We start from the raw sequence: 25,742 nt of genomic DNA, 5'->3' as shown, positions 1-25,742 counted from the left end.
GGTGAAAGAGGAACAGGGGTGGTGGTGAGATCTGGCAGAGACACAGCAGAGACTGTAGATGAGTATTGACTTCACTATAACTGATACTCTCGCTCATCTTATGGTCCAGTCAGAGCCCAACAAACATAGTAGAAACTCAACTCAGCACACTAGCAGGCTACTCATTCAGTATTATCAGATTTAGAGATTTATAAGGAACATTTGGGGATAAGGGCTAGACAAAAATAAAATGAATAGTCTGGAGGACTAGGGGTTAATATCAGAATGAGCTTTGGGCTGCCATGTGGCAGAGGGCAGATGAACAGAGTCAAAGGTGAGTAGACAGTAGACAGGTGGGAGGTATGGAGTCCCATCAGTTTTATAGGGCAGTATGATGCATGCAGTGTTGAAATTACACAATGACTGATGGGGGAGCCCTAAAAATAGAGGGCTGGATTAACATTCATATTTTAGACCCTAAAAGGGGTAAGGGTTAAGTCCCTGAATTTCACCACACTATCTTGAAGCCTTATGAGGTGTCAAAGGAATGAGGATGATGGCATTTGTGTGCCCCATGGGAATGAAAAACATGCATTGTCCTCACACTTGTATACATTAATAATGTACAAAAGGTATGACACAAATAATATTACAGTAGGCTACTATCATTTGTGTTACTGTGTTATGTGATGTTGTATTTTTTCCTGATTGGATGACTGTCTCCAGAAAGGGAAGTGGGTGGGGTGCTTTAAGAGTCTCGCGCAAAAACAGCCCTCATATCATATAGTCGTCCCCAGGCAGCAAAGCGCAAGAGCACACATGCTTTTGGGACGAGCGAACATCACAGCGCACGAAGTTGGACCAAACCGGACTCTTGTAAAGGATAAAGACTTGTCACCTCTCAAGAACTCAGGTTTGTTAACACTATTAGCCTACAGTTTTGAAAAACATTAGACGTGACTGTTTTTGATAGGCTGTCATAGGTTTTGAGGCGCATGTGAAAGTAGTTATGTCAATCTGCGTTTTCGAAGTGACTTTGGAAATACTGTAGTAATGTGGAAAATATATGTAAGGCACAGGGGCTTTTAAATACATTGCATGTCAATAAGCATGGGCGTCATTTCAGCTAAACCTGCGGTCTGGTGTTGTCAAATTGAAGCTCATTTATTGCATTTTTTCACAATTTAAAAATTAAAATGCAATTTGGAGAACTGCAAAAAACAAGCAAAATTGACTCCAGCCATTATCACCTTGTTACTGTAGCTTCGTTCGCCTCAGTCAAATAGGGGATTTACCATTCTACAAACATGTCATACAAGAATTAGCTGCTACGCACTAGCACAGCACCATGATTAAAACTCGAGTTTAGTTTTATGTCATTGTAAACCAAACGGTAGTTACCTAGCCAAAGCCATCTACAGATGTAGGATCTTAATTTTGTTTTGGAGAATATTCCTGCAAAGCAGGAAATGCAAACTTGTAATGTAATTGAGTTTTAGAAAGGCTTGTAAAGTTTGTAATTTCAAACTTGATTTTCCCTAACGAAATTGTTTAATTATAATTCACATTTCCTGTTTCTGCATGATTATTTTCCTGCTGTAGCAAACTAATCCTACATCTGTATTACAGCCAATTTTACCTTTGCACTGTTTTGAGAAAAAAAAAAGTGCTGTTCCTTGCGGCTGCATCCATTGAACGAGCCTAACCTCCTGCTCTCAGGAGTCCGCATGGTCCTAAAGTCAGTAGCAATACCGCTAAACTGCATTTGCCTTTAAACTGGATTTGAATCATTTTAGTAGCCTATTTTAAATTGTTGGTGTTGAGCTAGGTTATGGCGACCGCCACACCTTGCCATACCCAATTGAGGCCCCTGTCAATAAGTGTCCCTGTATTGTAAAAGAGTACAAAACATTTTACAGATAAAAAATCTATATTTGATCAGTATTTTACAGGTGTGTAGAGTTCGCAGCCATATAGTCAGCTGTTTAGCTCTACCAAACTAATGCAAACATAAAGTATGTTCTGCTGAGTTGCCTCAATGTCTTTCTCAATAGTGTATATAGTTGACTACAGAATATATAAATTCAACAAATGCTAAGACATAACCCAGCTAGTACATTTGGTTCCTTGGAAGTTGTGGGAATGTATGTTTTTGGTTTCACATTGGTTGTGGGAACAAAGCCATACTTTTCCTGAATGGTAAAAACTTCAGATAACAGATTTGAAAATGTGTCCTTTTCTGGGAACATGTATTTTTAGGTTGCAGGGAGGTTCTGAGAACGTTTTACTCTGGTTCCTTGAAAGTTTTCCTGGGAGATCTTATTAACGCTCTGAAAAGGGAATTTACTTATTGTTTCAATGAGACTTTTAATAATCCTGCTAGCTTATTTTTGGTTAAATTTTTTAAAACTCCAAGCACAGATAGGACACATGGAAATTAATTTCCTTAGACATTAATCATGCAAACTCTTATTTTGTATTGTGACATGGCATCAGTGAGATTCAAACCTATTATCTTCTGTCCACTGTGCCACCAGGATGAAGCTAGTGTGACACACACAAATATTTATGGTCATATTTTTGTCTTTATTTCATTTTTATGGAGCCACCCCTTGTTTAATTTTCTCGGTCTCCCAGGCATTTGCGTTGAAGGTAATGTATATGGTTACCACCACTAGGGGGAGCTGTGACAATGGGGAGCGTTAGTGGGATCGTGAGGTCTTGGATGTTTCTTCTATCTTGGAGAATGCCTGATAGTGAACACTGCTAACTTTTTTCCGACTCATCATTCAACCCTGTTAATTCAGGTATGTAATGTGCATAAGTACAATATGACTCACAAAATATTAAGATGGCATGCTTAACTACATAGTCCATGAGTTTGATGTTTGAAGGTAATTGAAAGGAGTTTCAACCGAGTGAAAAAAATGGTATTTTCCCCATTATAGGTAATGGAGGTATGCTAGGTTGGTAATGGTTTTACATGTAAGCAAAGGGAACAAGATGGCATCCAAACTGTTTGTACTTTTGCAAACAATCTTGCTATTTGATTTATTTTCTATGAACAAAGTCACAGTTTACTTCAGGTAATATGTACATATGCAATGTGACGATAGAATGTGTTGAAAGTGTTTATTGTTAAGAAAATAGCATTTAACAGTTTGCTAACTTTATGTTACCTGAATTTAGATTTGCTAAGCACTAGCTAGCTCTAGGCTATTGGGTTTCAGCTATTGTTAGCTCACGTGTTGATGATTTAGAATGTAATGTTTCTAGCATTGTTTAGCACAGGCCTCCAGTCATTTGTAGCTTTATGGGATTTGACACTGCTAGTACTGTGCTCTCTATATAATGTAATGTAGCCTTTTATGGTACAATTGGATTGTTTTACATGAAATAGCTGAATACTATACTGATTTATTAGCCTCAGGTTATCTGCACGATTCATTTGACTATAAGTGAAAGGTAAAATGTGAATGTGTAGATGTATGGAGTTGGCTTTTTGAATTTGAGACTTATTTTGATACCCAATATGGAATGTGAAAATACTTAATACTACAATGCAGTTGTAATGTGTACTTGACAAACCGAACCGAAAGATACAAACAAAACGACATTTAAAAAATCTTGGAGAATGCCTGCTACTGAAAACTACTAACCTCTCATCTTTCCACCCTGTTGATTCAAGTCTCTGCTGACCACGTCTGTCCGAGTCGTGTAACAGATTTTCAGGCTCGTCTGGGATTGGCGCCACCTGCTGGAGGTAGCTGATCCATAGATTTATGAACCAGAGACAGCATGACGCTTGACCAGAGCGAGAGGGCTACAAGTGGGCGACTCATGAAAGGGGATCCTGACCGAGAGGAGTGCAGCACTATGTACCTTAAGTGTTTGGAAGCGTGCATCATGTCCAATGACAAAAAGGGTCTGGGCCATTAAGAAAAGGTTGCCTACACTGGCATCTCATTTAAGTTTTCCAGTTGAAAGTCTTGATGTGGTAGCAGAGCTAGACCCAGCTAAGCTAAACAAGTCTAATGAGGAAGGTTGTTTTGACAGTGTGTGAATTCATGTGTTGCAAGACCCTGCTTGAGCTACAGGATAGGGGTATGGCTCAGTTACTGTTTTATAAAGGATGCTATTGATGAGGTTGTGAAGGTAGTCCATGATGTGAAGGTAGTCCAGTGACCAGATATATCCGCTAATGTAGCTACTGCTGATACTGAAATACAAGAGTCTGAGTATCAGTGGATTTTGACCAGTTATAAGGAGCTAGGCAGAATACACTGAAGGAGTTAAGTAACACCTGCCACACCCACACCAGACAGACCACCTACTGTAAAGGAACTTAGCAGCTTGTCTAAAATCCTGAGCACAGACCATGCAGCACACCTCACTGCTGATGGCATGGTCGCCATCAGAGACCTACCATATCTGCAGCACAAGATGTGGTGGTGGGGGGTCAAATAGGTGACAACACTTCTGACATTAGTTACAACAGCATATGTAAACAAATAAGAGGGGTTAACATTAAAACACAGTAAAGCTGAAATCATCACAGGCGTCTTCTGCATCATCAAACCAGAACTTTAAAGACATGCTAATAAATAAGAATGAAAGGATTGTTGCTGAGCTGAAACATTTGTTTCGGTCTCACTTAGGAGAAAAGAGCAGCACGTCGATGTAAGGATGGACCGCCGGGCAACGGTGATCCAGACCTGTCAATACAGGTGCTGTTCCTGGTTAGTCTCATGACACTAGAGCAGCCGTTCCCAAACTAGGTGAAGCCGCCTGATATCAAAATGGGGTCGTGGCAGAATTAAGACCCCTCCTCTCTTATTACCCTATCAGATAAAGCATTACTGAGGCATGTAATCAAAATAACAAGCAATGAAAGTGAGAGACGGTAGGTTGGGCCAAACCTTTCGTCACAAGACGACCCACCCACAGTGCCCAGCTTGAAGTGGGTGAAGTCAAAGTTCTCCAGTGGAATGGACTAAAGCACCCTTGGGAGACTGATCGACACGTTAGCCAGTCCGCCTGTCTTAGCCTGCCTCAACTTTGACTTGCCTTCATGCACCACGCTGATGCCTCTGACAAGGGGCTTGCTTGCTACCAAGAAACTGATGCATGAATGGGGAAAACTACGCATTGACAATGGTCTCCTGTCCCGGAGAACCAGTCAAAGTCATGAGCTAGTCTTACCAGGCCTGTACAAGCAAATGGTCTTGAAACCACGTGTTAATGATGACATGGTTCATGTTGGAAGACATTGGCGCTGTATCAGACAAAAGAAGCCAGTCACACATGTACGAGCACCAACTGGCAATATCAACCACCATTTCACCACTAGAGCTAGTCTCTATCGACTACGTGCATCTGAAGGCCAGCAAAGGTGGATTTGATTACATCCAGGTAGTCATCAATCATTTCACAAGATTCGCACAAGCGTATCCGACCAAGAACAAATCCGGAAGAACAGTAGCTGAAATGATATTCAATGACTTGATCCCAAGGTTCGGATACCACTCCCAGTTACACCACGATCAAAGTTGAGAGTTTGAAAACAAGTTCTTCAAAACACTGCAGCAAATGACTGGAGTGGTTCACTCAAGGACATCTCCCTATCACCCTCAGGGCAACTCGGCTGAAATATTCGATAGGGCCCTACTTCAGATACTGAGAACGCACACCGGCTACAGTCCTTGTACGAAACCTAAGTGAGAGAGGTGGACCTGGAAAGTTGAGGTCATACTGGGAAAAGACAATATATGTAGTTAAAGAGCAATTGAGTTACAATCCAGTGTACAAACTCTGTCCAAAGATGGGTGGGAACAAGACCTGTATCTTCCACCGCAATCTCCTGCACCTAGTCAACGACTTACCTGCAGACTTACCGCCGACGCCTGCACAGACAAACCCACCTAGAGAGAAAAGGAAGAGCTGACCCAAAACAATGATACAAGACTCGGATGACAAAAGCACAGGAGCACATGCCTGGCTGATAATACCTGTAAGAAAATGGCAAAGAACAGACAATCTATGATACTCCGAGGAACCCAGCACGTGTAGGACCCACACGACGCTGTACCTACCAGAGTTATTGCACCTGCAAGAGAAATCCAAAGACCAGAAGAGTCGGAAGGAGGAGAACAAGAAGAGGAATACTTACCCACTGAACCAGCACGGTCAGACACAGAGATGGATATGGACGAAGAATACCTGTGCAAGAGGAAAGACTCCTAGTAAACCCCCCCAGGTTGATGCAGGCTGGACAGGCTAGGAGGCCCACACGTGAGAGAAGGCCTGCACAGATGCTTCTTAGCACACGCTAGGTCAGCCATCCTTCCAGCCACACACCGCAATCAAACACGAGAGGTTTTTGGGGTGCCACCTATGACAGTCTGGGGAATTCCAACGTATGACATTCCACAGTCTTACCAAACACTACCCTACCCCACACTAGTGCCTTACCGTATTAATAGGAAATAATTTAAAGTGAAGCACTTATACATACCAATGACATGTAAGTAAGGGTTAAATGTCAGGAGCAATTTTCTTTTTGTCAGGGAGTGTGTTACGCACACAGTTTTGACGTTTTATTTATTTATTTTATGGCACCATCCCTTTAATTTTCTAGGTCTCCCAGGTATTTGCATTGAAGGTAATGTATATGGTTACCACCACTAGTGGGAGCTGTGATGTCAATGGGGAGTGTTAGTGGGATCGTGAGGTCTTGGATGTTTCTTCAGTCTTGGAAAATGCCTGATACTGAACACTAACTTTCTCTCATCATTCAGGAATGTAAATGTGTAAAGTACAATATGAGTCCTGAAATATTGAGACATCATGGTTAACTACATAGTCCAAGATTTTGGAGATGTTTGAAGGGAGTTTTAATTGGGTTAACTGGTTTGTATTTTCCTCGTTAAGCAATGGTTGCTAATGGTTTACATGCAAGCAAAGGCAACAAGATGGTGTCTGAAATGTTTGACTTTTTCAACAATGTTTTTTGCTCCTATTTGTTTTCTTTTCTATGAACAAAGGCTCTGTTTACTTCAGGTAATATTTGTACATATGCAGTGTGTCGATAGAATGTGTTTGTATTAGCATTCAAAATAGCATTTAACAGTTCGCTAACTTTATTCTAACCAAATGTAGCTTTGCTAAGCACTAGCTAGCTCTATGCTATTGGGTTTCAGCAATTGTGAGCTTGAATATTGATAGTTTAGAATGTAATGTTTTTAACATTGTTTAGCACAGGGCTCCAGTGATTTGTAGCATTATGGGAATTGACACTGCTAGTACAGTGAGCTCTATATAATGTGATGTAGCCTTTTCTGGTACAACTTCATGGTTTGACATTCCAAATAGCTTTTGTTGGTATATGCTGAATGCTACACTGATTGAATAGCCTCAGGTTATATTCATTTGACTATTAGTGAAAGGTAAAATGTGAATGTGTAGATGTATGGAGTTGGCTTTTTGAATTTGAGACCTTTATTTTGATACCCAATATGGAATGTGAAAAAAATTTAACACTACAATGCAGTTGTAATGTATACTTGATGATTGATTTAGACAAAAAAATAAACAAAAGAGAACTGATACTGAACACTAACTTTTCTCAGTCTCATCATTCCACGCTGTTAATTCAGCCTCAGGTCTATTAACTGCTGACCACGCCTCAGTCCGAGGCATGCCATGTTTGTTTACACATACAAAGCTGTTCATTTTAGTCTATTCAAACAGACCCCATTTCAAAGGAAACAAGCACTCATTAATATCAGGAGTGGTCAATTAGTGGGCGCGGCCGGGTCAACGGCATCAATTTAACAATATAACTTTAGTACGTCCCATCGCCCATACCCGGGCTCGAACCAGGGACCCTCTGCACACAGACAACAGTCGCCCACGAAGCATTGTTACATCGCTCCACAAAAGCTGCGGCCCTTGCAGAGCAAGTGGAACCACTACTTCAAGGTCTCAAAGTGAGTGACGTCACCGATTGAAACGCTATTAGCGCGCACCACCGCTAACTCGCTAGCCATTTCACTTCGGTTACATGTAAACAAACATGGCATGCTAAGTGTTACATGCCTCGGACTGAGACGTGATCAGCGGTTAATAGACCTGAATTAACAGGGTGTTGTATGCTAAAATAATCATAGAACGACCACATTCTCACCAATCTCTAAGAAACATATGGTTCTCAGAACGATATGTGCTAGCTGGGAATTAGCTAATTATAGTACCTTTGCCAAAGTGCAGCAATAAAATGTTTCCGTTGAATGCTCTGACTGAAGCAGAATATTGGGAATACTGTTTTGGCACAATATTATTCAGCAAAAAAATGTTACTGTCAGTTATGATTTATGATACTACTGTGCAATTGTTTACATTGCTTTTAAGATTATTTAGTTTTTTTTTTCATTATGTGAAAAGGCATTTGTATGCTTTCTTGGACCATAACAAAACGATATATCATTGTTTTGTGTCAAGGTGATCAAACATGATTTAATATCACTCATGTCATGAGCCTGATGAGATAATAGTAGTTAGAGGGATCTATTTTTGATTTTAAACACAGGGTATAATCCCATCAGAAGCTACAGTGAAAACACTTCATCTGAATTCCAATGTCCAGCCATGCTACTCTCAGAGGCCATATTTCTGCCATACATCATCTAACAAGAATATAATGAAGCTTGACTGATCGGGAACAGTGAGTGCACTCACAGAAAATACATTTTTCAAACAAATCAAGGTGAACCATGGAATAACCTGCAGCCTCCTATATGAGGTGGACCAAATACCAAAGTGCCATGAAATTGTATGACAGTGAGTGTGTTTGTGTAACAGTTCCTATGTATGATGTGCATACAGTCTATTTTGGTTTGAAAGGAGACTGGTATCTAAGCAATGTCATCGAATAAGCAAGGGGAAAACATTTGTAATATTTACTGAAGGAAGAATACTGGAAGTGTAACAGGTGTCTGTGTGATGCTAACAGCTTAGCTTCCTCCAGTGATCCTCTGCTTTGCAACACATGTGACTGCCTTCCTTGACAACGTGTAAACCGATTTTGAGACATGCAAATGGTGTGAGTGCACTCAATTGTCTTCAGTTCAGTTCCAACCGCGATTTCCCAGTCAAATGTCCCTCTATAGAGGACGATGATTATTGTAAAAGCGGTAGATCACAAAGTAGTTTGTAGAAGATGGCAGTTGGCACTGGTGCCTTGCCGGGGGTACAAAACCGGTCAAGATTCTCTGTTCACAAACGTCAAAGGTAAAATATGTCCCACTTCCCTTCTGGTTCTTATCTTTGGTAGTACATGAATTGTAGACCGTATCCAACGTAATCGTACGCCGTTTCGTGGTGGTTGCCATCTGCTTTACAGAGACGATAATGCCTGTGCAGTAGTGCTCTGGAGCAGTGCGAGTTAATATCTTTGGCTGTGATGGAAAATAAATTGCCTTCAAGACAATTACTTGAATAATGCTATGGATATTTTTTTTGGCACGAGGGTGAAAATGAAATTGTCTTTTTAGCCTGGCTCGACTTCAGCTAAACTGCAATACCGAAAGTGTCCTGAGCACAGTGGAAAGTGTGCTTCTTGAACCCTGGGGCCTTGCTCCCAACCCATACAATTAGTGTAAAGAAGTCAAACAAGCGAGGGCTACATTAGCAGGATAAAAAAATTTTTTTAAAATTGCATATTTGTTTTTGATATTTCTATTCTAACCCCCAATGGTGCATTAAAAATAACCCACCTCCTTAACTATTAGGTGTGTGTGCTTGGTTAGACGCAGTCAACGCCAAAATGTAAAACTGCCAATCAGAATAAATCAGTGATCTTCAACCTTTTCTTACCCAGGGACCCCCTCCTCTTTTTTTTACATGTTTTGTCTTATCAGGTGAATGATAATGGCAAGGAGACATAATCAACATTTTAAAATGAATAGATTTGGTCAATAGTTTTTCATTATTTTGTAAACTCTGAAATACATTTCTAGGCTAAGTCTAAACACATTTTCACTAAGAGTACTTGTTTAGCCGGTTAAATTAAAAATACACTCAAAATATGACCTGGCCTCTACAATTACCCGACCACAACCCAATTGAGGTGGTTTGGGATGAGTTGGACCGCAGCGCGAAGGAAAAGCATTCCAGGCAAAGCTGGTTGAGAGAATGCCATGAGTGTGCAAAGCTATCATCAAGGCAAAGGATGGCTACTTTAAAGAATCTAACATTTATATTTTGATTTGTTGAACTTTTGGGGGGTTACTACATGATCCCTTATGTTATTTCATTGTTTTGATGTCTTCTCTATTCTACAATGTAGAAAATAGTAAAAAAGAAAGACAAACCCTTGAATGAGTAGGGGTGTCCAAACTTTTGACTGGTAGTGTGTGTGTGTATATTTCCGTGGACCCCCTGCAGTCTGCGGACCACCGGTGTGGACTACATGTTTCATTTGATCCTCATTATGTCCTGCTCTTTGCCTGGTTCATAACGGATGTTAATAGGAAACACCAGGAGCAGCTGCTTATCTTTTATATTGTCCTCCATCTAAGACCTTGGATCATTGTTACTCTAACTTCCGCGACGCATATAAGGCCCTGCCCCGCCCCCCTTTCGGAAAAGCTGACCACGACCCCATTTTGTTGATCCCTGCCTACAGACAGAAACTAAAACAAGAGGCTCCCACGCTGAGGTCTGTCCAACGCTGGTCCGACCAAGCTGACTCCACACTCCAAGACTGCTTCCATCACGTGGACTGGGATATGTTTCGTATTGCGTCAGATAACAATATTGACGAATACGCTGATTCGGTGTGCGAGTTCATTAGAACGTGCGTTGAAGATGTCATTCCCATAGCAACGATTAAAACATTCCCTAACCAGAAACCGTGGATTGATGGCAGCATTCGTGTGAAACTGAAAGCGCGAACCACTGCTTTTAATCAGGGCAAGGTGTCTGGTAACATGACCGAATACAAACAGTGCAGCTATTCCCTCCGCAAGGCTATCAAACAAGCTAAGCATCAGTACAGAGACAAAGTAGAATCTCAATTCAACGGCTCAGACACAAGAGGCATGTGGCAGGGTCTACAGTCAATCACGGACTACAGGAAGAAATCCAGCCCAGTCACGGACCAGGATGTCTTGCTCCCAGGCAGACTAACTAACTTTTTTGCCCGCTTTGAGGACAATACAGTGCCACTGACACGGCCTGCAACGAAAACATGCGGTCTCTCCTTCACTGCAGCCGAGGTGAGTAAGACATTTAAACGTGTTAACCCTCGCAAGGCTGCAGGCCCAGACGGCATCCCCAGCCGCGCCCTCAGAGCATGCGCAGTACAGCTGGCCGGTGTGTTTACGGACATATTCAATCAATCCCTATACCAGTCTGCTGTTCCCACATGCTTCAAGAGGGCCACCATTGTTCCTGTTCCCAAGAAAGCTAAGGTAACTGAGCTAAACGACTACCGCCCCGTAGCACTCACTTCCGTCATCATGAAGTGCTTTGAGAGACTAGTCAAGGACCATATCACCTCCACCCTACCTGACACCCTAGACCCACTCCAATTTGCTTACCGCCCAAATAGGTCCACAGACGATGCAATCTCAACCACACTGCACACTGCCCTAACCCATCTGGACAAGAGGAATACCTATGTGAGAATGCTGTTCATCGACTACAGCTCGGCATTCAACACCATAGTACCCTCCAAGCTCGTCATCAAGCTCGAGACCCTGGGTCTCGACCCCGCCCTGTGCAACTGGGTACTGGACTTCCTGACGGGCCGCCCCCAGGTGGTGAGGGTAGGCAACAACATCTCCTCCCCGCTGATCCTCAACACGGGCCCCACAAGGGTGCGTTCTGAGCCCTCTCCTGTACTCCCTGTTCACCCACGACTGCGTGGCCACGCACGCCTCCAACTCAATCATCAAGTTTGCGGACGACACAACAGTGGTAGGCTTGATTACCAATAACGACGAGACGGCCTACAGGGAGGAGGTGAGGGCCCTCGGAGTGTGGTGTCAGGAAAATAACCTCACACTCGACATCAACAAAACTAAGGAGATGATTGTGGACTTCAGGAAACAGCAGAGGGAACACCCCCCTATCCACATCGATGGAACAGTAGTGGAGAGGGTAGCAAGTTTTAAGTTCTTCGGCATACACATCACAGACAGCAGCGCCTCTTCAACCTCAGGAGGCTGAAGAAATTCGGCTTGTCACCAAAAGCACTCACAAACTTCTACAGATGCACAATCGAGAGCATCCTGGCGGGCTGTATCACCGCCTGGTACGGCAACTGCTCCGCCCTCAACCGTAAGGCTCTCCAGAGGGTAGTGAGGTCTGCACAACGCATCACCGGGGGCAAACTACCTGCCCTCCAGGACACCTACACCACCCGATGTTACAGGAAGGCCATAAAGATCATCAAGGACATCAACCACCCGAGCCACTGCCTGTTCACCCCGCTATCATCCAGAAGGCGAGGTCAGTACAGGTGCATCAAAGCTGGGACCGAGAGACTGAAAAACAGCTTCTATCTCAAGGCCATCAGACTGTTAAACAGCCACCACAACATTGAGTGGCTGCTGCCAACACACTGACACTGACTCAACTCCAGCCACTTTAATAATGGGAATTGATGAGAAATGATGTAAATATATCACTAGCCACTTTAAACAATGCTACCTTATATAATGTTACTTACCCTACATTATTCATCTCATATGCATACGTATATACTGTACTCTATATCATCGACTGTATCCTTATGTAATACATGTATCACTAGCCACTTTAACTATGCCACTCTGTTTACATACTCATCTCATATGTATATACTGTACTCGATACCATCTACTGTATCTTGCCTATGCTGCTCTGTACCATCACTCATTCATATATCTTTATGTACATATTCTTTATCCCCTTACACTTGTGTCTATAAGGTAGTAGTTTTGGAATTGTTAGTTAGATTACTTGTTGGTTATTACTGCATTGTCGGAACTAGAAGCACAAGCATTTCGCTACACTCGCATTAACATCTGCTAACCATGTGTATGTGACAAATACATTTGATTTGATTTAGATTTTTTTGTGTGTTATTGGTTCAAATCAAACTTTATTTGTCACATGTGCCGACTACAACAAGTGTAGAACTTAGCGTGAAATGCTTACTTACAGGCCCTTAACCAACAGTGCAGTTCAAGAAGAGTTAAGAAAATATTTACCAAATAGACTAAAGTAAAAAATAATAATAAACAGTAGCACAATAACGAGGCTATATACAGGGGGTACCGGTACCGAGTCAGTGTGCGGGGGTACAGGTTAGTTGAAGTAGTTTGTTCCTTGTAGGTATGGGTGAAGTGACTATGCATAGATAATAAACACTGAGTAGCAGCAGTGTACAGGAGGAGGGGGGGTCAATGTAAATAGTCCAGTGGCGATTTGATTAATTGTTCGGCAGTCTTATGGCTTGGAGGTAGAAGCTGTGAGGAGCCTTTTGGACCTAGACTAGGTGCTCCGGTACCGCTTGCCGTACGGTAGCAGGGAACAGTCTATAACTTTGGTGACTGGAGTCTCTGACAATTTTATGGGCTTTCCTCTGACACCGCCTATTATATAGGTCCTGGATGGCAGGAAGCTTGGCCCCAGTGATGTACTGGGCCGTACGCACTTCCCTCTGTAGAGTCATTACTGTCAGATGCCAAGCAGTTGCCATACCAGGAGGTGATGCATCCGGTCAGGATGCTCTCGATGGTGCAGCTGTAGTACCTTTTTGAGGATCTGAGGACCCATGCCAAATCTTTTCAGTCTCCTGAGGGGGGAAAAGGTTTTGTTGTGCCCTCTTCACGACAGTCTTGTTATGTTTGGACCATGATAGTTTGTGGGTGATGTGGACACCAAAGAACTTCAAACTTTTGACCCGCTCCACTACAGCCCAGTCGATGTTACAGCAGGGCTGACAGCCACACACACACACACACAGGGAAGAGCAATGGGCTATCACCGCTGTGCATACAGAACGGACATCTATTGCCTCCTCGACACCTGGAGTCAGAGCGATTTGAGCTTAGGAAATCTGTGCTGTTTGTGAGAGACCTAAGGGCCTCCTCTGAATTGTGTTGCATTGTATTACCATCCTCCTCGGTTTGATTTCCTGCCGAAGATCTCTCTTCAAATATTCATCGTCCCTATATTCTGGAGCCATTTGATAATTGACACTGGGCCGGGTTTTATGATCTACTCTCTTCATCTGAGAGTGTGGAGCACTATTAAAGATAGCCCTTTAGCCTCCCACACCGAGCCAGACCTCCAGTATTAAACCTGTCTTTGTGTGGTGGCCAACTGCCTACTTGGACTAGAATCTGCTGACTGTTAAGGGTTCTTCTGTTAAGCTCTCCCTTTCTTCTCTAAATGTGTTAGGTCTGCTTTTCTTTGATAGATATGATTCTGAGGCTTGAGGATTTCCCCCTAGCCCAGCGATCAGTTTTACTGACTCTGACTTTACCAACGTCATGCATCCATGTCTTTGTGGGGACAAACTCTTTATTGCTTAATCCATTCTTCAGGGCTCAATTTATACCTTCGAATGTGAATGGGATCTGGACAGTCAGCATATCCTGTATATGTGGAGCCCAGCTATCAGCTTGACTGGAGAATCTGTGTTTTTAGTTCTCAACTGCCCTTTCATTTAATCTAAAAGACAGACTTAACATTGTGGCCAGAGATCAGAAAAGAGGGCGTGGACTATCCGGTCCCAATCTGTCAGTATGTCTTCACAGACTGAAATGTATTGTATCCTAAAAAGTTTCTCTAACCTTTCTGACCTTTTGTACATTTTCAGTCAAGTTTTGACTTTGCTGACTCTTTGCCTTGGTGCTCTTTGGAGCGTGTAATGTAATGCGTTGATGTTCCGTGATCTGGCACGGGCCCCGATGGTCCGCTGTGGGGACAGTCAGAATACTCAGAACAGAGGAAAGTGCTGTCCTCTGACTTTGGGACTGCTGACATCTCCATATTCCTGCCACCCGCTCCCTCCCAGATCCCTCTGATTGATGTTCGTCTGCCTGGCTGACTATCGTGCGCGTTTCTCCATGAATACAGACATGAATCACAGGGATTAGCATTCCGCTCTTCCTATCTCTCCCTGCCTCCGTCCACCTCTTTCTCAGTGGGGTCTCAGTTCCTTACACACGTTTGGCAGTTCGGCTGACAGTGGGGGGTCTGGGATGAGTGGCTGGGGGCCCCGCCAGAGCGAGCCCTGTCGGACGCTGCCTCACTCACTGCCACTTCGGATGGCCCTCGTCTCGCTGAATATTTCATGGTGTGATTTGGGATGTAAATTAAAGATGTGTTTTCAGGTGGGTTTGACCAGACTGAGTGATATTCTCTGTGACTGGTGGGGGGAGTGGCTGTTCTAAGGCTGCCCTTCACCTTGGCAGTCTCGTAGGGACACAGGGTTGCATTGATGGTCTTTTCTTGGTGTTGTTGTTCTTTGAGACAGTCCTGTTCTGCTTTTTCACCGGGAAATGTAGATAAATATAAACTGAGAATGAAGTGAGAGAAAGGACCCCACGAAAGTGTGTGTGTGTGTGTGTGTACTGTAGGCTATGTGTTTGTACCAATGAGAGATTTCTAAATGGGTACTGCCTACATCCCACCCTCTGAGAGGAGGCTGTTTTCTCTGTCAGTATTGAGGGACACTGAAGACTGATATTACTCATCAGCAGCATGGGCTCTTTTATAGAAGCCCACAGCCTCCCTGCGGTGCGACACACACACTGACGGCTCAGACAATCAGGAAAATTACACTAACATCCTGGAGTGGAAGCAGCCGTTCTAAACTAGAGGAGGATCCTAGGTTGAAGTGTGCAGCTTTCCTCTCTTACCAGGTGAGCCTTTGTCTAGCACAACACCAGCCCAGCAGGGCATATGTTCACGTTCTAATACATTTGTCTCATAACTGATTCAAACACTAATAGGAATTTGAACTGACTGATCACGTCAGTGCTTCAAATATTCTGCATGATGCGTCAGTGGGATAAGAGTGGGCTTTGTAAAAGGAAACGCTGAGCCTTTGTGCTCCTGTCTAGAGCAGATTTGTCCTCCCTCTGCCTGTCATGCATCACGGTGATAAATGTGTTTCAGGGAAGCCATGGACAATTCCTAATCTCCAAAGGACACAGTTTCATCAGGTCTGAATGGCCTATACTTCAAACGTATGAGTGGCGAAAGGGAGAAAAGTACATTTTTATATATGTAAATTGACATGCCTGGAGAATGTATGAATATACAATTCATCTCGCTTTAGTTTTTAGTCGCTACAATGTTTTTTTGTTTTGTTTATGCCCCGGCACCACCACCTCAACATACACACTGCAAAAAAAGAGTTTGGTACTCTTCTCATTAAAGTGGCAGGCTGACTAGAAGGTGATGGCAGGGCTTAACAGGCACTTCAAGATGGAACAGCTGTATGTTTATCTGCTTAACTTGATCTCAATTACAGCAGTGTTTTGAATGGCGGCCTGCGTCATTAAGTACAGCGTCCGTGAGAGACCAGGGCCATGACCTGAGAGGAATCCTAAGTGTAAATGGAAATGCCACTTTGCCAATTTTTGTCTTGTGTTGTCTCTTAAAGTCCCCTTGAACAGAGGTGGGTGAGGGTGTAGTGTTTTATATATAGACTGGTGGTTACTGGCGCTGTGAGGCCTGGATGCGGTTGAAATTTGGTTGGTTTTGTTGTTGGGAGCCCAAGGTGACCTGGTGCTATACCCGCTTTTCTGTCAGAGTTAGAGTCCCCTTCATGCTGTGATGAATGGCAGAGGACAAACACTAGTATATCTAGACATGGCTCAAATCAAAGAAGCACGTTAATAAGTTCCATGATGGATAGCATCAATAGGATCTCCCATGGACCATACAGTCTGGCCTCTTCTGTATAGTATTAGCGTATGTTTTTTATGCAAAAAACCTGAGGTTTGTTGACTGACTCCTCTACCCTTTTCTCAATTCCACTTTTATCTTTACAAACACTGAATTGGAAAGTGTTTATTTAATTCCCTGTAGTCCTGTGAGACTGGAGGACGTTAGGATTTTTACAGGAGGGGGCTCCATCTCTCTTTTTATCTCTCTGTCACTCACTCTTTCTCTCACTCGCTCTCTGTACCCTGTCTCTTTATCTTTCCCTTTGTTTCTCTCTTTATTTTTTCTCTTTACTTTGCTCTCGCTTTCTGTACCCTCCCCCTGTCTCGTCAACTTTAATTACTATTACAGAAAGGACTCAAGACTAGCCATAAATAATGACAAATCAAGCCTTTTATTGTTTCCCTCTTCCTGCTGAGCCAAGTGAAGAATGTATTTAGGGGTTGCAGTTCGACGGGGCTTGATAATACAGTAATGGTGTTGGACTTAATGAAAAGATATTGCCCTGTCACGTTACTGCAGGTTGTGTGTGTGTGTGCGCCTGTGTGCACACTTAGAGCATGGAAAGGGCAGAGCGGGGGCTGGTAAGGTAAATGAATGTCATTTATCTATTTCTTCATTTACTCTGATGAGCTCTGTCACCATTGGTGTGACCAATGGTTGTGTGCAGGCGCACCCGGGGGGTGGTGTGTGTGTGTGTGTGTGTGTGTGTGTTCTATGAAGAGTGATGAGGCCTGTGTCCCCTCTGCACCTCTCAGAGGACTCGTTCCAGCAGCAGGGCTGAGAGGAAGTGTCCTCATGGAGTAATGGAGCGGGCGGGTGAGCCTGATGGAGGGTGATGGTTGGAGGGATGGCTAACGAGGAAGAAAATAAGCGGAGCAATCTCCCTGCTTCCTTCCCACTGACTGACTGACACTGCACTCACTGAGTGACTGTACACACTCAGCCCACTGGACACAGACGTCAGTCCAACGTCTATTTTTGATTTACATTTGGTTGAGTTGTCAACTAACAGCAATTAGACGTTTAATCAACAAAAATTCACCATGGATTTAGGTTAAAAGTTGGTTGAAAGGGGCCTCTCGAGTGGCGCAGCGGTCTAAAGCACTGTGCTTGAGGTGTCACTACAGCCCCAGGTTTGATCCCAGGCTGTGTCACAGCCGGCCGTGACCGGGGGGACCACAAGAGGCAGCGCACAATTGGACCGTCGTCCGGGTTCGGGGAGGGTTTGGTCGACCGGGATTTCCATGTCCCATCGCGCTCTAGCGAATTCTTGTGGTGGGCCGGGCGCCTGCAAGCTGACTTCGGTCGCCAGCTGGACGGTGTTTCCTCACACATTGGTACGGCTGGCTTCCGGGTTAAACAAGCAGTGTGACTTGGCAGGGTCGTGTTTGAGGACACATGGCTCTCGACCTTCGCCTCTCCTGAGTCCATACAGGAGTTGCAGCGATGGAACAAGACTGTAACTACCAGGTGGGGAGAAAAAGGGGTAAAAAGTACACAATAATAAATTTTTCAAATCCAATCAGTTTTCCACTGATCCCAACATGTATGCATGGCACTCAAGGGTACAGAAAGCAACTCCTCCAAACAGCTAGGCTGCCCACAACAGCTGAAACAGAACAGTACCTAGCCAATTGCTTTGTCCTAGTTTTTTTTTCAGGCCCAGAATCTGGAGGCCACGCACTGCAAGCCTGTGTATGTGGCCGAGACTACCAAATATCAGAGCCACCAGCTTGCACCTACACCCAAGACTGTCCAAGCGCCACGAGGAGCTGGTATTTAAGCAGCTTCTAGGCAAAGGCCTGCACCATGTAGCTGTCCAATGAGCAGCCCACTTCCAGAAGGAGCTCTGCCCCCTGGCCTTCCCCCACAACAACAAAATCTGGTGTATTTGGCCCACAGGACAACACATCATCAAACCAGCTTCCACTTACACAAGAATGTTTATGCATGTGTGCTGTTGGTGAGACTACTTGTTTCACCTCGCTGGCTATCAGGTTGACAAGGCGATCATGTCTAGCAATGTACAAATTCTTTTATGAACAGCAGCCATACACAACATGGGCAATGGACTCCATTACATTTGATTCATGTAGAATACAAAATGGGGCATGGTTCACAGGGTGCCAGAGTGCTAGATTTTATTATGTTGGTAAAACTTGCAGCCTCTACTTAACAGTAAAAGTGAGAATGTCCTCACCAACGGCAGCATTCTGGCACATGGAATGGGAGACGGGGTGGTCAGCACAGTTTAGAGCAGCAGTTTCCCCTGCAGCCTCAGGCCAATCCAGTGTTGCAGTTGCTGCATCCATCTGATACCAAGGAGTGTTGTCCTGGATGAGATGTTCCACCATGGGTGACAGAAGGCTACACACACTTTGACTGACAGCCACAGAACAATTATTTCCCTTAACGCCTCAGTGAAAGAGAGAGTGGTTAGAGCTTTGTGATATCCTCTTTCTAGCACACAGATCAAGGTCAGTTCTAATGAGTTTGGGATTTTACAAAGCTACTAGATATCAGAAACTTATATTTGGATAGTGCTAGGTCTCTCTGTACACTTACCAAATTTAAAATGTAACCTTGCAAATGTTCAATTCCAAGTAAAATCAATAGTTTGGGGGTTAGGGAATGACCTTTTAAAGAACAGTGCAACTCCAGTTAAAGTTTCCTATGATTGAATCCATAGCCACTGTTTGTGTGGAGGTGAGTCTGCTCACTGGAACATGTGACAGGTGATTAGTTAAATGTTTGTCTCAGGGTGATTTCGGGCCTATTGAACAGCAGCCAGTTTCATAAGTACTCTGTCTCTGTCACACACAGAGACCCACAGGCACAAAGCAAGGAGCCACAGGTACTGCAGGGAGATGTACTTCCTGTCCCGTTGTCATTCCCCAAGGGGGGACATTCTCAGCCAGCAGTCAGTCTGTTATGCCTTTTTTACTTACTTTACTACTTTCTCTTTCTACTTCTCTACTTCCTTTTTCTATTCTGGACTTGTGTCAGGAAATAATTGAGATGCCTCAATTGTGTGTATGTGTGTGTTTGGCTTATGTGCACGTGTGATGAACCCCCATGCCGAGGGACATGTGTGGCTCTGAAGCAGCAGATGGACAGTCTCACAGCTAGTCAGGCTGATCTGCATGCCTGTACTGTGTTGTGATGTAATAGTTGTGTGTGTGTCCTGTGGTGCGCTGCCATCTGTCTCTGGTCTCTTTGCCATGCTGGGCAGGCACTGGTCAGTGGAGAGGGAACCACTACTGCTGGGCAGCACTATCTCCCACAGTCAGAGGGAGACGTCACCTTGCAAGGTTTCCAGCTCAAACACGCACACATACACGGGTCCCGCCGTTTCCGAGACCCGGTACTTTTTGTTATTTTAATGAACAAAAATAAATAAAATTGGTGTCCACATTTAAATTTTCCACAACCAACAACACGAGGAATCAACAGCAAAATCAGAGAACCCCATAGTGGAATAGTTGACTTATTCAATTGTTCAGCCTGTCGCAGTCTATGCTACAAAATTATATTCCTCTCGAGGCACATTCAAATTGCGAGTGCTGCACAGGGGGAGAGAAATGCGAGCCCAGTCATTGTAGCCTAACATTCTTAATGCAGTCGCGGGAAAACACACCAGTGCATTCTAGCAACCAAACCGTTATGAAACTTTTATCCAAACAAATAAGTCTCACATAGCAAATTAGCGATTCATTTTTTTGTTGACCAAATTCCACACTCATTAACCCCCATCCAAATGCCTCACTTTAGTCTTATTTTTCGTGCACAGATTTTGGGCAGAGTAAGCCCTCTTGCTTAGCCTCTTCCTCTCTGATTATATTCACAGTACGTGATCCCTGGTTGGCTGAGTGCCAGTGGATCGTTTTTTTGTGGGCATTCAAGTCATCAGTGTTACTATAACAAGTAACAAGATAAGTGATCTAGCTAATGATGAGCCCAATAGGGTAAATGCAGATGGGCAACCCTCAGCCTATTTATTTATAGCAGGCAGGGTAGCCTAGTGGTTAGAGCGTTGGACTAGTAACCGAAAGGTTGCAAGTTCGAATCCCCGAGCTGACAAGGTGCAAATCTGTCGTTCTGCCCCTGAACAGGCAGTTAACCCACTGTTCCTAGGCATTGAAAATAAGATTTTCAATTTGTTCTTAACTGACTTGCCTAGTAAAATAAATAGCCTCTATGCTGAATCAGCCTGATAATATTGACCAATATGTTATATAGGGAAAAATTATATTTTAGATGTATGTGCGCACCCCTGAACAAGGGACCCCCACCTCCCAAATGAACAACTACACACGCACGCAATCAAATTTAGCCCCTTCTCAATTTATATTAAAGTACCCTCACTCCTATTCTCAATTTTAGTGCTTTAATGAAAGACCATCATACTCAGTGTGTAACATGCATGTAGCCAGTCCTTACAGCTGGTGAGGCAGCCATCCAGAGTCAGTAGGGAGCTGTGTGTCAGGAGTGGAGACCACTGGGGAGCTGGTGATTGAATAACACTGATAGAATAGCACACCATCTCCGGCTCAGAGGTCGAGAGGAGAGAGAGAGGAAGTGAGAGAGCAAGTCTACAGTGTAGACCAGTATTAGCACAGGTGACAATGTACAATGACACATACTTTTTTTCTAGATACAGTAGTGTGTCAGCGTTATGTGTGAAGCACCTTGTCAAGGACGGCTTGCTAGGGGAGAGGTAGAAGATGCCAAAAACCTGTACTCCAACCTGGCTCTGTCCAACCTCTCTGTGCGCCAAATTACCTCTCTCCACTGAATGGGGCCATTGTGCAGGGGTTTGTGGGAATGGTCTGGTAATGGCCTGGTGTACTGTACCTCTGATTTGAAACCTGATCCATCTGTCCTGGAGATGTGATTTTATATAATTAATGAGAAACCATTTGATTCCACATGACTGCTGAAACAGCTGAAACAGTGCGCTGATGTACGAATGTGACATTTGCGACATCACCGTTTACAAGAGTGTATTCATTATGGTTAATGCTCTTCTAATACCACTGTAATCAAGCAGTGTAACACTCGCTACAGCAGCTGGGAAATGTCAGAATGTAATTGTTATTTATTGACCCTAGTATAACAATGGGAGTATTTAGTGGAGTTTGCAGGGTTTTAAAGTTATCTGTCGTGGATATGGTCTAACGAAGTTCTTTGGTCAAGCATTAACCATATAATTTTAAGCCCCATAACAATCATAAATAATGGATACAACATTATGTTAGTCAGTTGTGATAATGGGAATGATGACTGTTGTGTTTTCCATGTGCTTTCAGGTTGTGTGAGGGGAGGAAGTTGTGAAGTCACGCGGAGGAGAAGCAGTTACTGTTGGGTTACAGACCCGGAGTAAGGCTTGGCTCGGTACACCAGAAGGAACCAAGCCTTCTTTCAGAGGTCCTCTTCTTCCACACAGTCATACCCTACCAGTGACTGTGCAAATCCATTCACAGACGGACACAGAACTTAACAAAATCTCTTGTACCCTATATTTGAAAGGCGTTTTCAATCCTAAAAGTGCACACTCTATCGGAAGACTGCATGGTGAAAGTGTTACCTTGTTAGACACCCACAAGGCTATAGACAGAGGCTCTACTTATCAAACCCACTCACTGTCCCTACCCTGGAGAAAAAGGCTTATTTCTCATCTAACGCTAGCATCTAACGCTAGCATCTAACGCTAGCCCGAAGTGCTGCGTGTTGCTTTCACATTCAGCGTCATTGATCCACTGACCGCCCTGTAATTTGATTAGCATTCAAGCCTCTCTTGTTAAAAAAAAAACACACACACACACACAGGCAACCCTCCAAATGACACACTGTTTTCACAAATATTATTGGCCCTGTTGATCATGAGGCACATGCTGCTGTCAGCTCATGCAATCACCATCCACTACAGACAACACCTGGGTACGAGGGTCCCATCTGCACACTATTAGCCCCCATTGAGAGAACTGGAGAGTACTACTACACTTCCCTGTGTTGTACTGCTATGTTTATTCACTCTGGCAGGTGCTAGTGTCATGTCCTATTTGTCCGGGCGGCTGTCTGTGTGAATGGATACGACAGGGTTATGATGAACACGTGCTGTTGTCGTCTTCTACTGCCTACGGTTGGGTCACTGTGAGGGGAAGAGATCCTAGGTCTGATCATACTGTTTGTCTATCACCCTGTCAGAAGGGATCAAGACCAAATCTCTCTTGAAGTAGACACTTCATCTCAAAGAGACTAACATCTCAAAGGATAAACAAAGGCTGACTAGAACACATCAGTCTGTCCAACCGTCTGTCTGGTTGTACCCCCAACTGTGGCCCACCTCTTGCCCGCTCCCCCCACCATCCAGTCTGTGTGTAAGTTCTGCCGACGGACTGCTTGGAGGATGAGCGATGTCCCCACCCTGGACTATGAGCTGCTGCTGTCCCCTGGGCCCTCCCTCCCTGGGCCCCCCAGCAGCCCTGCTCTGGTGGGGGGCGACGCGGAGCAGAGGACGGCCTTTGCCTTCGTGGGGCTCCTCATGCTCTTCCTTGTCTTCCTGCTGGTGCGCTGCTTCCGCATCCTGCTGGACCCCTACAGCCGCATGCCATCCTCCTCCTGGACCGAACACAAGGAGGGCGTAGAGAGGGGGCAGTTTGACTACGCCCTGGTCTAGACCTGGGTCGTGTTCATTAGGCACCAAACGGAAGAAAGGGGACTGAAACAGGGAGGGACTACCCGAACTTGTCCAAAAAGAAAATGTTGTTTTCATTTTCCGTTGCACAACGTTTCGCTACGGTGTGCCCTAATGAAAACGACCCCGGTAGTGTCTAAAGGGGGCAGTTTGACTGGCCCTCCGGTAGAAACAGAGACCACAGTTGTCAAGACCGGATCCCTCAACACCCAGACCAAGACCTTTGACTACATGCTGCTGCAGAGACCGAGGAAAGATGAGCCGTTTTGACTATATGCTGCCATCAAGGCCCACACCAAAACCAGACCACCGGATTGCTTGAGACCCAGACTGTTACCAAGACTAGACCATTTGAGACCTAGACTTGCAACTCAGAGCCAGAGGTAGGAAGGGGTTGTATGTACTGCACTGCTGCCTTAATTTGCTGCATTCCCCTCACAATACTTCCTCCTCATCTTTTAGTCCCTGTAGATTGGCTAATACGCAGGGGAGTGCTGACAAAGCCATTACAAACACAATGGGATTTCAAACAAGATCCTTCCAGATGAAACGTATAGGCTATATCAGAGGAGCTTTCAATATTCACATCACACCTGTTTCTGTACTTCCCAGTTTATGATTTGTTACAGTATATTTGACAGTCGTGACCTTTTTTTTTAATATTGATTGTCCTCTGACAAATGATCAATTGTATTTTTCCCTCATAGATTTCCGACTCGGTTGAGATATTACAACTGTGTTGAGATGCATCCGCACTTTTAAGAATCCAGACTGGTGATTTGTCTTCAAAGGAACATTAGTAGTGTGTTTTGTGTTGGTATAACTGAAACAAAGCCATATCTATAATATATATGTACACATACATACATGTTGTTTGGTTGCCCTGTTAGCTTTAACCACCTTGCCAAGCTTAGTGAAAACATGCACTCTACAACTGCGACTTTTAGACCAGAAATGCTTTATTTTTGTATTCCAACTAAAGTTTGGACGGAGTCTCCTTTTGCTAATATTTCCTGTGTTTTCTCTGATTTGTAGCACTCTCAATCTTGTCTTTGGTCTGTGATGCTTGAGCTAGCCTAGCTACACAACGTAACATGATATGCTTCCATATACGAAGCGCGGCAGCAATTTTTCAACTCGCCTCTACTTGGCGATATTTTCTTTGGTCTCGATTTGGAAGAAACGCGTCTCTTATAAATGTCTGTGTTCAGTTGCAGGCGGTACTCTGAAAAACAGAAAATTCAGAAAAATATTACATCCACTTTTTCCACCGCATGAGGTTTCTCGCCATGTTCGCTGCCGCACATCTCGCATTTCCAAACATCTTTGCTGGAACTAAGTCAATGCGCTTCACACAGTACGACCAAAACAAAGATCTACACACATGCAAGAGGCATTTCTCACTCAGAGCCATAGCTACAATATTTTTGAATTTAATTTATTTTTAACTCATTCGGGGTCTCAACTTACTGTTGAGTTAGAATAGTAGAATACACAAGGTGCAATTTCTAAACTTGGTTGTGCTTCAGCAGTTTTACTTGTTATCTGTCCCTCAATTAGCCCATGTCAGTTAACATGTTTTAGATTTCTAAATTAGTCTTGCTAGTTATCTTATCATGGCCGAATTACCATGCCTAGGGACCCTGACCTCCAGGGGGAGCCATTTGATTTTGTTAGTCACTCTCACCCAGATATCATGTTAACATGGCGAAATGTGTAGAATTGCAGGGAATTAATGTAAAACTGTAAGAACAACAACCCAGCGCTGAGTTAATGTGTAGCGGCTAATTGTATACTGTATGTGAATGAAGCTACAGCAACCAATGTGATAATGTCTGGGGTCATTTTTACTTGTTTTTGCTGTTCTCCAAATAGCATTTTAGTTTAAAAATTCTATAAAAATGCAGTAAATGAGCTTCAACGTTGTTAAACCCAGAGCAGACAGCTTTGCTTGCGTTTTAAGATTTATAAGTAGATATTTTTCATAACTGCTTTGTTTTTGCAATGCAGGGTTTAATTTTGTGAAATAAACATGTTTTTTTCTTCAATTTGTGTTTCCAGTGTGGGAGTGTATTCCTCTTCCGTAAAATCAATAAAGCATTTCACCACATTA

General features: G+C 43.8%; 1 protein-coding gene across 1 annotated transcript; it reads left to right on the top strand.

The window, feature by feature from the left end:
* Positions 1-750: 750 nt before the first annotated feature.
* On the top strand, positions 751-25,742 carry LOC112250815 (cortexin-1-like). Its single transcript, XM_024421270.2, is given in 3 exon segments — positions 751-892; positions 22,242-23,423; positions 23,426-25,742. Coding segments are annotated over 2 exon segments (261 nt in total). The 5' UTR covers positions 751-892; positions 22,242-23,348; the 3' UTR covers positions 23,612-25,742.

The sequence above is a fragment of the Oncorhynchus tshawytscha genome, linkage group LG05, assembly GCF_018296145.1.
Source record: "Oncorhynchus tshawytscha isolate Ot180627B linkage group LG05, Otsh_v2.0, whole genome shotgun sequence".
Taxonomy (NCBI): Eukaryota; Metazoa; Chordata; class Actinopteri; order Salmoniformes; family Salmonidae; genus Oncorhynchus; species Oncorhynchus tshawytscha.
Note: the sequence above shows the minus strand (reverse complement) of the source record. Positions and strands in the feature narration are given on the sequence as shown.